This window comes from Azolla caroliniana, unplaced genomic scaffold, assembly GCF_043228905.1.
Source record: "Azolla caroliniana isolate FFs.n. ecotype wild unplaced genomic scaffold, voAzoCaro1.0.p SCAF_22, whole genome shotgun sequence".
Lineage (NCBI taxonomy): Eukaryota > Viridiplantae > Streptophyta > Polypodiopsida > Salviniales > Salviniaceae > Azolla > Azolla caroliniana.
This window is the reverse complement of record NW_028230457.1, coordinates 3,400,122-3,414,711: the sequence shown is the minus strand read 5'-3', so window position 1 is coordinate 3,414,711 and position 14,590 is coordinate 3,400,122. Positions and strand designations below refer to the sequence as shown.

Here is a 14,590-nt window from a genome sequence, read left to right as displayed (position 1 = left end):
AGACATCCTCAGAAGGCAAACCGGAGAAGGACTTCGGGCGGACCTTGGAATCTGGCCGATCTTGAGTGTGGTTGTTGTTAGCGGAGAGGAAGGAGAGCATAGCTTGATTCGTGTGGCTGATTTGAAGCATGGCGTTGGAGAGGACTTGCAAGAGCTGCTCCATTTGGAAAGGGGGTGGTTGTTCATGAGGTTGCGGGAACTCAGGCTGCATAGGGGTATCGTCTTTGGAGGCGACGTGACGGAATTGAGATGCCATGAACGAGGTGGTAGTGGCTAAAATTTTACTCCGCTTCTCCAACAATTAATATGTGAAATGCACATAAAAGGAATCCAAACTAGCTTACTTAGTTTCTTACTTATCGTTCAATTTATAAAAGATACAAAGGTGCCCATTTTGGGTTGGCCTAGCTACATGCGTGCCAAAAGGGTGTTCTAAAAGGGTGTGCTAAAAGGGTGGTGTGTTAAAAGGCATGCATTTTCACAAAAGGGACACCACAATATGTATGTATGTATGTATGTCAATTTTATGGGGAGCCCGAGGAGCCCAACTTAGCTAAAGGGAGGAGCCCTACTCACTTCCTTATTGGGAGCCCTAGGAGCCCAACTCTCCTGGGGTAGGAGCCTTACTCGTTATTTTTGTCGATAAAAACCCTATTCCTTGTCATTTTGATCTATTTTTCAAACGGAGCACCAAGGTTTTAGGAGGGAAGAATCTACCTCGACCACCACTTGTCATCGATGAGCGCCTGCATCATCTGCATCCGATTAGCAAAACCTAAGTTGGGAGGTATGTATTTTAATGTTTTTTACTTTTTTGAGTGGTCCAGAAATAGTAACTATGAAACTTTTGGTTTGTAGGGTAAATGTAAAAATGTTATTGAAAATTGATTGCATGCATTTGATGTTGTATGAATATACTTGGCTTATGCATTTTGATAACTTGAATGCATTGGATGATGGTTGCATCTAGGTTTAGAATAGGGTTTAGATCCTTGTTGATTGTATTGGATGAGGGTCGTGGTAGGGTTGGGTTTAGGGTTTAGATCCTTGTTGCATGCATTTGATGATTTCTGAATATCCTTGGTTTGTCTATTTTGATAACCTGAATGATCAGAGATCCTTGTGGTATTTGAAGATTGCCCTAATTTTTTGTATTGAAACTTTTTCGTATAGATGGCCAGTATGTCCAAGACGTTCATAGACTTTTTATAGATCACGCGGCCCAAATAAAAATGGACCATATCACACAAATAGAAGTGAAGGCAGAGGTAGAATGAGTTGAGGAGACAAAGCCTATATTAGAGATGGAATCATGGGAGTTCAAATTACAAACAGCCAAGGAAACTATTCAAAGTCTCCGGCAAGTGTTACAATCCTTCGTCCGTGCAACTATTTTGGAATGTATGCAGACATTGGAAGATCTGACTGAGATGGTGTATCGTGCAAGTGCAATGAAATCAACCATTGAAGATGACGGTGGATCCATTAGTCAACAACAACAAATTGCTGCGATAAGACGAGCAACAGTCAACATCTCGCAAGAAATTATTGGTAGCTCCCCAAACACTTCCAAATCCCACACCAAAAAACTGCAGAGAGGTGCAAGTTAGGCTAAGAGGCAATTGCCAATATGTGAAATTGAGAAGGTTTGGTGTTTGTGTTGCGATGGATTGACCTTGACTTCACAGAACTTGAATATTATATGTTGCAAAAATTATGGTTGCATTTTGTCATCATCCCCACATGAGCCATAATCTCTGCTTAAGTGTGTATTTAAATTGCATTTAAAGTTTTTTGACTTGGATTTTAGATATTTTGGACATTTGAAGTTTTAAACTTTAATGTAAGTGTAATTTGAAGCTTTAAGTTTTTAGTTGATTTGTTATTTGAAGCTTGAAGATATAAGTTTGTGTGATTATTGAGTTTTAACTTTTAACTTTTGTGCAATTGGGCTTTTAGCATTTTTTAGAGTAATTTTTATGTAACATTTTGAAGGCAAATTTTTGTTTTACACTTAGAATTTGTTGTAGTTTTTTATGCCTATTTTTTAGTCAAGCTCGTTTGCCTTGAGTTGGTCAGGCTCTTGGTGTCATAGGTTGTTAGATAGTCGGGCTCCTGTGACAAAGGTTGTCAAAGTCGAGCTCCTTGTGACAAACATTGTCAGCTTTTTTTCCATATTAGACAATGCAAATCATAATCACCCTCACCTACGCACTTTGCAACGTCAATGGCTGTGATTCCCTCTCTAGGCCTCTTTTAACATTTGGTAGCAGTTAGACACGAGCCATGCATATATACATACATACGCATCTACTTATGACAAAAAGCCCCGATAACAAACAAAAAACATGTCAAAAGCTATGATGTTTCACTTATGACCAAACTCGGGTTTACCTTACCCACATTTGCTTTGCATGATTATAAGGTCTACCTATGAAAGAACCTTAAGATAGCGGCGTAAATTCTATGTATCCATAATTTTTTAATCTTTGCAAAACATCAATGCATTATAATAAACTATATAAACATTAAGGTTCTTTGTATTTACCACCAATAAAGCCACGTGCAATTATTAGATCTAGAAAGCTAAATCCCCAATTTTACAAGCCTTCAATCTAATCTATGGAAAATACATGACATATTCGATCATTGAACTTTGACCCGGGACAAATGAGAAAGACTTAAACCCATTGCTTCACGTCTTGAGTAATTATAATATTCACTAAACACTAACCACACCATTAATTGTGAGTAATTATAATATTTTTGGTATTTTTCCACCACTCACAATTTTATGTGGTGCATGGCGATAACGTCTAGACATAATCCTGGTATTTATTATTCAGAGTATTATTTCAATGCAAGCAATAAAGATGTGATTATAGTAAAAGCAATTCTCAAAGAAGTGGTAAATAAACAAATATGTCCCAAAAACCTATAGCCTGTTGTGGCTGAGGTGAAGTGTGTGTAAGAAGCCTCTCGTTAATGCAAGGGAATTGAGTGTATTTACGAGACAACATTTGATACAACTTTACACAGAAATTGGATCGATTTATACAATTGATATTTTACGACCAATAATGTAGATTTACAATCGATGCATAAGTAGGACCGACTTATACCATTGATATTTTAAGACCAATAATGTAGATTTACAATTGATGCATAAGTAGGACCGACATGTCCGTATCTTTGGAGAATAGAGAGCTTAAATATATTTTGTTGCTTCGCCCTCAAATCAACACTCGGTACAGTTTCACCAAATTTACTCGGGGTTAGAAGAAGTCTTTGTGTCAGGAACTTTGATGTATTTGATGTAGCATTAGCACCTTGGATTCATAGAATCCCTGGATTAAATAAGTGTACTAATTATACCTTGACCAAGGGTTGACAACAAAGAGATGGAAGACTCTTAATTGGTTGTAATGCTTGTGAGGTTCTTTCCATTCCCTTGAAATCGATCGAGTCCGGAATTCCTAATAAGCATGTAATAATCGGTGGATGGGACTCGTAACTCCTTGCATATAAAATAAAGAATTGGCATTATACTTGACATCCTCCCGGTGCAAATAACATTCTCTGCATTTGCATAAAGAAAACATCAGCCAGAAAGTATGTTTCTTTGGTAAGGAAATGTTGAGACAAAAAGACAAAACAGAAGAAAAAAGACGAAAGAAATCATGGCATTACATCCAATGCAACAACCTAGGGGAAAACCTTTTGACTTGAAAACTCACAGGTTGTTGGTTCGAACTCGGTGGTGTTTTCAGAAACTTAATCACAGACTGGTGGATTGCTATTTGTGTGTTTGCACAAACTCACACACAAAGCTGACCAGACTATTATCACAGCTAATGCCTGAGGCCCTGAGGGAAGTAACCCTCCCTCATCAGCATTCAGCATTATGTTGGTATACTTCCTGGTGGGGGCGGCCTGCAGAGTTTGGGGCCTATGACCAAGGCCCTTAAAAAAGGATTTGAACTTGAACATGTGAATGCACCCTTAGTTAGAGCCATATCCTGTAAATAGGACCCCGAGACCTCAATTTTATAGTTTGACATTTGCATAGTCATGGAGAATCGAATATTAGGAACAACACTATGAGGAGATTAAAGGTAGCAATTATGAATTTAAATAAAAATAAGATGAGATATATTTCATCTTATAATGAGTAATATGTTGCAACAGCAACACAAAACTACAGTATGAGAGATCAGGATGAAATGGATATTTAGGCAACAATGTGGAAAAGGTAGTATTAACAATTAGCATGAGATGTAGCCAAATGCAACTCTTGTGTCAGTTCAACACATCCCCTGAGATCACACAATCAACAAACCCTCACAACTTACCAGGTAAGTGACCCATATAGTTACACAAGCGAGCGAGTAGCTCCTTTTGCAATTTCAAGCCACTCTCCAGAAGCCTGCACATCAAACACTTTCTAATTTAGACAGTAATCTCACACAATGTATATAATGCTGTGCATGATGAGACGCATAGATGGGTGGCATGAAATAATCATGTATATAGACTTTCTCGATATGTCAAAGAATATACTCTTTTATGTGATGGACAAGAACTTCCATCAGTGGATCATCATCCCTCTGATTGTTGACAAATAAACACACTTTCTCATAGAAAATACTGATGGACTCGAGTTCTGGAAGAAGTGGGGCTGATGTTGGCCTGGATTTGATCTGGCTTTCTTCAGCTAGCTCCCTGGTTAAAAACATGAATATTGTGATAAGATGGGTCGATAACACAAAAATGCAATCAAAACCTACGAAACATGCTTACCATAAATGTTCCGTTATAATGGGAGTTTGTCGGCCACAACTTTCAAAATGCAAAAGCAGCCTTGAAGACATCTACATTGAACAAGAAAATTAGCTATGTTTTCAACTAGACATTTCGAATATATTTGAGCATATAGGGATTCGCAATAATAGGAAACAAACATCAGAGTCCTTGTGTTTCATGAAACTCTATTTTCTGTTCACTTTTTGATTGAGTTTCAATCGATTGATATTCTCCATATGTATCCTAGCTTGTAGCGTTTATAGAGCAATTTAATGCTTAGATATAAGAACAGAATTTGTCCTTTAAACATAGAATCTCATAAAACAGAGTTTTTAGCCCATTGACAATTGTATCACAATATATTATGAGCTAGGATAGATAACTGGAGTAAACACCGTCAACTCCAGAAGAATGAACACATTACACAGTAAATGTAAAAACACAAGTACTAAAACTTTCATACCTCTGCACTGAATGGTGGACATGAACGACATTGCTCTCGACGAATAGATCTTGCCATCAGCTTGTCATTTAGATTGTCTTGAAGACTTTTTTTCAAAACAAGAAACTGCCTCATCCATTCAGAGACCTGTTTGCAAATATATTTTGATTTTTTATGCATAGTAATATTTTCCAATATTTTCCATTCATAAGGTTTTTTTCCTACTAAGTGGTATCATTTATGATTTCTCGATGGACATTTACTTAGTACAAGTAAACAAAATTGTTGGGTTTCTCCTCTCCCATTGGAAATAGTGTACCTAATAAATGGGGTCATCCATCAATTAGTTTCACTTGATTGCATTACATTTGTTAGCATTCAATTTTCTCGTTATCCCATTCTTTCCGGTTACTATTTAAGTGATATGTTTCTGTCCAATCAATATAAGACAATGAACATCATTTTTTTATCCCCACCTGTCAGACATAGTAATGTTTTGCGCATGTACTGAAAACAAATAAATTAATTGAGTCATTATTTTCACTCATAGGGGTCCTAAATAAAGTAAAAAACATTTAAGTTTGCTTGAAACCCAATTCATAGTTCTTTATCCATTTTGTATGATGGCCTTAATTGCTCTTTACCCATTTCGTGTAATTCTTTTGAGAAAACATAGGAATGATGTTATACGTGCAACCTAATAAACCACTTCTTGACTAATTATAATGGGTTAAGGCTAGAATAGTTGGGAAACCAGTTATCCTGGGAACTGGGACAAACCCATAATGACCTATGACACATGCAGACATATGGTGATCTGGTAGTCTTAGATGTTGGACTATATAAAGGGGACTAGTTACAACCTTCATTATGGCATATCTTGAGACGTCATCGAAACTCTATTGATGAGGCTACACTCTCTTCTTTGAATCCATTAGTCAATTGCCAAGGTATAAACTATGGTAATATTCGGTGGTATGGGACACCGATGGTATTTTATGTTTGTCTCATGTCCTTGACTCAGGGGTGATCAGTGTGGTTATGCATACTAATCAATTATTTTTCTTCATCTCTTATTATTTTGCTCATCATTACTTCGATCCATAATAAATGACAAACAATTTATATCACATATTACCTCTCCTCCGAGATGTGGAAGCTGCAAGCCATTAAATGAATCATCCTTAGTGGATACAGTACTTTCTACTGTAGCACCTCCACTGTTATTATCAACCTACAGAAAAAGAGAATAAAAAGTTTTGGACATTTTAAAATGTTTATTTTATGATATCAACATAAAGACTTGGATTTCCTCTTTATGAACTATGAGAACAAGAGTGTATGCACATGCTTTACATAAAGTTACATCAAGATGTATTAGTATCCAAATGTTTTATATAGGTGCTTCAATACTTACATTACCAAGATTATTACATATTTAACGATTGCTTATTTTGAGGAAAACATCATGCACAAAGAATATGTGAGTTTAGCACAGCCAACTAATGAAAATAAATAACTACCTGAGCATTCGAGGACACTAACTTCTGAGCTGATATTGCACTGCTTAAGCAATAAAAAACATGTCAAGTTTAGAATAATTGCTTTTAATTGTTAAGTGCTAAATCTAATTTAATAAATCTAAAGAATGATGAGATAACATCATGTACAGATCCCTATGCAAAACCTATGATACAAACACCTGCATTATATCTTACCTAAAACTTGGAAGTTGAATGGACTGTTGGCTACAAACACCTGCATTATATGAAATCTCTCTCTCTTAAAAGATGTTAATATATCTTTCTTTCTTTCTTTCTCTGCAGTATGTCTAACTTGAGAATCTCACATGTGCCGAAAACCAGATTCCCTCGTCTGTTTTTATCTTATTTACTTTTATATCTAGTGAGTACTACTTATTCTATTTTGATTTGTTGTTCTCAAAGACAAGACAACACTTAAGATGTAATCTCTTGTTTAGTCTTATAGGCCATTTTGGCCTCTTAAAAGACGTTAATATAGGCCATTCTTCCACACATTGGAGGATGGATTCATCATCAGGCCACCTTATATGGACATACATCTATCCTGTGCGCTGCGCAGTGCGATAGGGCAGCTGCGAACTTCATCACATCAGTTACAAATCGAGGTAGGCAGATATACACGAATAACTCTAGAAGAAAGAATTTGCCAAATGTGTCATCAAGGAGTGGAATCCGAAGAACACTATGTTTGTCACTGTAGTGTCTTTTATGAAATCAGAGGGAGATACCATTGCCTCTTTAAACAAGGCTTTGGCCCGCAAGGTAATGGAATATGAGGACCACCGGTGCCTAGGACTTTTCTTGCTAGAGCTGAAGAGACATCGGGAAAATTTGTTGAAGAATACAGCCACACAAGCTCATCCACAAAGAACAATCACAACTTTCTTTAGCCCTATCACTTCTATTAATGCTACAAGTCAATCAAGGGATACACAAATGGGCTCCCAACAAGGACATAACAAAGGGGTTACAATTGATCAGGCAATAGCAATTTGTCGTGCATGTAGGCCCCAGCCCCATGGACCACGATCTCAACACCCTTGTCATCATCAGATAAATGCCATTATCTCCTGCCATTGCAGGTGCTTCCCTCGCTTCGGACACCTTTCCATTCTGGATTGACCTATGCTAGAGATCTTTCGAAGACAAAAGTTACAATACATCTAACTTGAGAATATCACATGTGCCAAAAACCAGTTTCCCTCGTCTCTTTTTATCTTATTTACTTTTATATTTACGGGGTAATATTTATTTTATTTTGATTTATTGATTTGTTGTTCTCAAAGACAAGACAACACTTAAGATGTAATCTCTCGTTTGGTCTTATAGGTCATTTTGGCCTCTTAAAAGATGTTATTATATCTTTCTTTCTCTCGCATGTGCCGAAAACCAGATTCCCTCGTCTCTTTTTATCTTATTTACGGAGTATTATTTACTTATTTTTTTGATTTGTTGTTCTCAAAGATGAGACAACACTTAAGATGTAATCTTTTGTTCGGTATTATAGGCCATTTTCGCCTCTTAAAAGACATTAATATATCTTTCTTTCTTTCTTCTTTCTCTCAAAAGACTTTAATAAATCTTTTTTTCTTCTCTATGGACATACATCTATCCTATGCACTGTGCAGTGTGCTAGGGCAGCTGCAAACTTCAACACATCAATTAGAGATTGAGATAAGCAAATATGTATGAATGCCTCTAGAAGAAAGAATTTGCCAATTGTGTCATCGAGGAGTGGAATCTGAAGAACACTATACATTGATAGTATTTTTTATGAAATAAGAGGGCGATACCATTACTTCTTTAAGCAAGGATTTGGCCCAAATATGCAGGTAATGGAATATGAGGACCAACGGTGCTTGGGGAATCTCTTCATAGAATTCAAGAGACACAGGGAAAAGTTGTTGAAGGACAACAATACAGACACACAAACTCATCAACAAAGAACAATCACAACTTTCTTTAGCCCCATCACTCCTACTCATGATACAAGTCAATTAAGGGCTACACAATGGGCTCTCGACCAAGACATAACAAAGACAATAGATCAGACAATAGCAATTGTCATGCACATTGGCCCTGCCCCATGGAACACAATCTCATATGGAATAGATATTGTTATATTTTACTAGATATTGTATATTATTCATGCGGACTAGCTTTTAGTCCACATGTCACTTTGGCCCTGCCCCATGGAACACAATCTCATACGGACTAGATATTGTATATTATTCATGCGGACTAGCTTTTGGTTCACATGTCACTTTATCCCTTTCAAGATGTCAATACAGCATACCATTTTCTTTCATTTTCATTTTCATTTTTATTACATTCCATATGCATTATCCTTGAAGCTCTACATGAGAGTTCACACAGTCCAGCTACAGAGGCCTTTTTATTAGCATTAATATATGTAGATGACGTAGTTTTTCCTGTACTGAATTTAGATGCTATAAATATTTTGCACAGTCAGTCTCGGCCAATGTAGCAAAAACTAAAGCTTATGGTCAAAACAACACAGCCTAGTGAAACATTGATCTTGTGCATAGTCTTAAACTTGGTATAGACATGCCATAAAATAATTGATAGAATAAATGTGGGGCAACACCTTGAATCAACAGGGACCACAAATTAGAAATTCTTAAACAATTATACACACCACGATATCTGTACGTTGCTGGAAAGTATAAGCTAAGACATAAAAATGTTAACAAACAATTTGTTATATTCAAGCCATACCAAGCTAGATCTAAGACAGGATAAAATATTAGAAGTAAGCTGCTAGTGTCAAGTTGGGTCAAATCAGTACAATTGTACATGCTTAAATCCAGGATGCTTTGGTACATGGATGTCTGCTGAAATACAGCCATTTGTCGACGCACCTACATTAAGCGAGCTAGAAGGTCCAGGGTTCCTATTTCGACAATGTCACACAGACTATACTTTCACATACAGATCAACAGGTTCAGATGCAAAGAAAAGATAATATATTCTGTTGAATATAACTATGGCAGAGACAGAAGCACGTTTTGTGCTCAATTACCTAACATATACATATAACAGGACGTGTATCTTACAATTCACTTGAAGGTTTATATAACAAACAGAACAATAGTTTTTTGAGAAAGAAAGGAATAACATAGAAAAAGCAGCATCCCCATCTGCAAGTTATTTGAGAAGGCATGTGCACATATGTTAATACAAGGTTCAAGTAAGGCAAGCATAGTTTTTGAGTAAGGTATTCCTATACACTTGAATTTTCAAATAATATGAATGTAATTTATGCACCTGAGGATTGGAAAGATAGGTTTGTGTCCTTTGTAATCTGTGAGAAGGGTGTTTTCACCTGGAAGCAAACAAATAAACCAGCTAAATCCTCATTTTGTCTTCCTGGACATCATTTAAAGTGTTGTGTTTCAAAGAACAATAAATCTAATCTGAGTTTACATTTGTTGTTTGAAGTTCATCAAAATACTTAAGAAATTCCATTTCACAAAATTCAAACATACATACAAAAAAGCATTCTATGACAGAAAATCCATGAAACACTAGTGAGACTTACCCTCACTGCCTTGCGTAGATGCTCAGCTGCTTCAAGTGGCTTCTTGGGAAACTTTGTATATTTTACATCTGCATACATAAATCTGATTCAGTCAAATGAGAACAGACTAAAACCCCGAGAATCATAGACGGTATTAAACCTACAGGGAATATTTCATTATGTCTTACAATTGTTATCATACTATAGAAATCACCCATCATAATAGAAAACATAGCACTGCAGTCTGCCCATAGGAATTTCATATATATTGTGTGGGCATGTCATTCTAATACACCACAATAAAAAGATCTTTTTCCCTGGTCAATCTGCGAAGGAATCTTGTTCAAGAGTTAACGTATGCTATGATCTTATTATTGAATGCACATCCTGAAGAGGCCAAAGATCATTACATCTTTCAGCTTGTGCCAACCGCTACATATTTAAGACACGCTACTTTTAAGGTAGTCCATTAATTTCTCAAAAAATGAATTTCCACTTTGTAGAAATATACCATGCAAATGAGAAAGTCCCATTTTGAGGAGCAGGCACTGCAAGTTCAGATGTGACGGTGAACCCTTCTGAAACAGTGTTGACTTTCGTGTCATAACTGGCATCGTTTTCACGATAGAGAGCTTAGAAGCAGTAGTAGGTTTATGAGTTGCATGGAAAAAGGGGGAGGGTCCTTCAACATCAACATTCCCTATTTCTTTTGGGTTGGGATTATCTTTTGGGATTGAAGCTGCTGGTGTGCCAAGGCATGAGTAAGGTCTTCCAAGTTGTGACCAAACACCAGTTCTCTCTCTGAAATCAATAATCAAAACATTACAATGTTTCTATGGAATCAAAGCATGCACGCTTGATCACCTCTCAACTTACCTTTGATAACTATTTGCCACCTTGTCGATGAGGTTTCGAGCAACCAGCTCAACTGGACTGTATGCCATTGTAGTCTCCAACATGAATAGGTGCTCTTCATCTTCTTTGGATCTCTCAGCTCTCTTCAATTACAATACCACAATTATTTCTCTGCTCCATCTCTTTCTGAATTCATTAGATATACAATAGACAAGCTAAAATAACAAGGCATCGCAAAAAACCAAAACAATTTCGCTTCAACCTTTCCTTTTCAATTGATATACCAGCTAACTTTCTTGCCTGCCATCAGTGAAATCATACGTTTCCATTCACCAACGTAGGAAAACAAGAAGGAATGCTGCAACCATGCTTTTTTGTGACTATCATGTGACTAGGAGGATGCCATATTTGTCTATAAAGATTAAAATAAAAGGGAATATATATGGTCCTCGACATCTTTTGAGATATAGCAAGTATGTAAACCTTGCTTGAGTGCAAACTTGAACGTCTAGTGCGGGTAGAAAGTTGATCATCTATGGTTGGGTTGAATAAGATTGATCACAATTCAACTACCTATATTCACAATAGAAATAATGTCTCTATCAACAAGAATGCCATGGACTTTGTTGCAATTCATTTGCACCACTGACAGATTCCATTCTCCATGTCTGTAGACTGAATGGAGATCATCTCTAAACACCCTGCTCAAGGCCTTTCTGCTATGTTGTGTGTGATGGGCATATGGATGTATGGACAAAATCAACTTCTGGACAAGAAGATAGCAAACTTCAATGTGTTTTATGTGAGAATGATTACAAACTTTCTCACAATTCCCAATGCACTCTTATAGTCAGTAAACGTGACCTGGGTGTCATATTATAGTCCAAGATGTAGGAATAACACTATTCAGGATCTATCCCATCTTCTCAGAAGTGCCAAATATGCTTGTTGTACTCATGTATCACTCTAGACATACAGAAAGTTGGAAATGCAATGGCAATAAGACATACCTTGAAAATAGCACTATATCCTGCATTTTGACTGAAGTTTCTAAGAAGTTGTTTTCTCTTCTGTAAGTTTCTGCATAGCCTTTTAACCTGGGGACTTTGTAGAGCAGTAGCACGAACCTTCCATTCTTTTTGTTCCGACTTGGTAGGTTGCACAGAAAATGTACCAGGGGCAATCTTCAACTCAGAAAACAACTGCAAGCCACAGGACAATAGATGAGAACTAACATTATACTGGTAAATTAACATACAAAGGTATCGCTGCTTTTTCCTTTTCATCCTCACATTTGCAAGATTTTCCTTCTGAATGGTTCTTCTTTCACGAGCACGCTCAAAGGTCCTTGGTGTGGGAAAGTTATCCTTTATGCTAACTCGTTTGAGAGAGAGAGATTTTTTCATATGTTCAGCAACACTTGTTGAATGACGGCGAGGAGTCGAAATGCCCATCTTTTCAATTTTGCAAAATTTCCATGGTGGCAGAAGAGTATATCTGCATTTATGCGCCACGGCACCATTTTGCCAAGTTAATAATTTCAGACTTAGTTTTAATCCTCAGAGTTGCCAAAGTGATCATAATTCTACACATCAACTGATTGCCCTCAAAATACAGTATGTCAAAATATAAAACGTAGGTGTATCAAAATCTCAACAATTTCACTGACAAAGTCTCACACAAGATTGGATATCCATGCCAGGTTTATTGCACGTAGCTTCAAGTGGTATCCACATATGGCACATGACCTTTCTAATCAAGATTTTTAGGGAAGATTCTCATCACAATTCAGTGAAAGAAATGTTTCAAGTGGATGATGACATCGCTATGCTTGAAAGGGTTCTGTGACATAATATGTATTGTGTGTCATCCATGAAAAATGAAGATGCTGGTTGTCTTAATCCAGCATAGATTAAATCAAGAATGGAGGAAGAAACAAATTTGAGCACGCACTGGAGTAGAACATTGATCAGGAGAAATATATTAGTGCTTATCTTCATAGTAAATGAATTGGCAGCCTTGCTGACAAGTTGCTATGAATGGGCATTAGATGTAAGGACAATGCTTGTGATGATAGAAACCTCACCTTTAGAGTGAAAGGAATGAAAAATGTTGGTTAGACTATATTCAATTCTCCTGACAGTCCATGTATATGTGACGATAATTGAATCAAGTTCAGTCTCCTGTATATGTGATGTATTAATGTGTACTTTCACAACTTGGATCAAAAATCACATTTTTTGGCATGTTATGAATACCGTATAATTTCTATATATAAGACATGAGAATTGGGGATAAATAATATATATAAAGGTGTTAACCACATAATTTTGTATATAACTTTTTGTATTTCTATAAACCTAAACAATCAAAAAGCAATGTCTTCATTCATTCCCAATGATCCTCCTAGTCTTTATTATAATATAGATGTTGGGGAATGAGAAACGATGTCTTCATTCATTCCCAATGAACACGAATTCTAAAGATTGATTGTCTTCAATTCTACATTTTGAATTTTCCCTCTATGCATTTCATTTCTCTGGCCCAAAACAGATTCTATATTAGCTTCATCATCTCTAACTTCCTCCTTTTTGCGGTGTAGTACCCCAAAAGAGAAAACTTAATAATAATGGAAAAAACGAATCATAATAATGGCATTTCGTTTCCACTGCTGACTCAAAAGATTAGCATTTCCAAGGCCACTGAATTTCTTGAGATTAGGCAAAGTTTTCATGATACTGAGTGAATGCCTCTTTTTCAATGGCGAAAGGATTTGCCGATATTCATCTATCAAGGAAGGAGTCTTCTGTTACGATAACACCAACAACGTTGGAAAAAAAAAAAAAAAAAAAGATCCAAGAAAAAAGCACACACAAGAGAGAGGAATGGATGCAGGGAATGAAAAACTGAATAGAAGAGAAGAAACGAATTCGAATAAGTACTTGATGGAAATAAGGGGGAGATCCTCGGAGATGGAGATGGAGATGGAGATGGAGATGTGATCCTGTGAACCTTCGCTATGTCGCGCACACTCTGTCTCTGTCTCTGTCTCTGTCTCTCTGTCTCTCTCTCTCTGTTTCTGTGTGTTCTGTTCAAACGAATTCTTTTTCAATTTTGGGGGGTTTTTTTTTCTATTTATTTATGGATGCTGCCATTTTTGGTTATTTTTCCAAAAAGGGTAAGTCTTGGCGATTGATCGATCGATCGATCGGCCAAAAATGTTTCCAAAAGGGGGTAATTCCTGGTGATCGATCGATCGATTTGTTCATTCGTTCTTCGGCCGTAATTTTCGATTGTTATTCCAAAGTCGTGATCCTCGACTTCCTTTGATCTTAGGCGCATCAATATCAATCTATCATGAGGGATATGTCTTCTGATCCTAGCATAATGCCCCCAGACATATGT

At 36.7% G+C, this 14,590-nt stretch overlaps 1 protein-coding gene across 3 annotated transcripts; it reads right to left on the bottom strand.

Moving 5' to 3' along the window:
• Positions 1 to 3,186: 3,186 nt before the first annotated feature.
• Positions 3,187 to 13,039, bottom strand: LOC147849835 (uncharacterized). 3 transcript variants are annotated; one of them, XR_015531740.1, is made up of 16 exons: positions 12,971 to 13,038; positions 12,478 to 12,933; positions 12,196 to 12,387; positions 11,207 to 11,328; positions 10,842 to 11,131; positions 10,352 to 10,419; positions 10,078 to 10,135; positions 6,964 to 7,003; positions 6,769 to 6,811; positions 6,384 to 6,479; positions 5,267 to 5,392; positions 4,801 to 4,871; positions 4,561 to 4,722; positions 4,353 to 4,426; positions 3,738 to 4,019; positions 3,446 to 3,579 (listed from the first exon to the last, which is right to left on the bottom strand). XR_015531740.1 is itself a non-coding variant. In XM_087337217.1 (15 exons), exons 2-15 carry the CDS (start codon positions 12,637 to 12,639, stop codon positions 3,413 to 3,415), a joined length of 1,668 nt encoding a protein of 555 aa, XP_087193343.1. In that variant the 5' UTR covers positions 12,640 to 12,933; positions 12,971 to 13,039; the 3' UTR covers positions 3,187 to 3,412. The 3 variants fall into 3 exon arrangements, 2 of the variants coding, with proteins under 2 accessions (XP_087193343.1, XP_087193342.1); XM_087337217.1 differs by lacking the exon at positions 3,738 to 4,019 and having other exon boundaries at positions 3,187 to 3,579; positions 6,769 to 6,808; positions 12,971 to 13,039; XM_087337216.1 differs by lacking the exon at positions 3,738 to 4,019 and having other exon boundaries at positions 3,187 to 3,579; positions 12,971 to 13,037.
• Between the last annotated feature and the right edge of the window lie 1,551 nt (positions 13,040 to 14,590).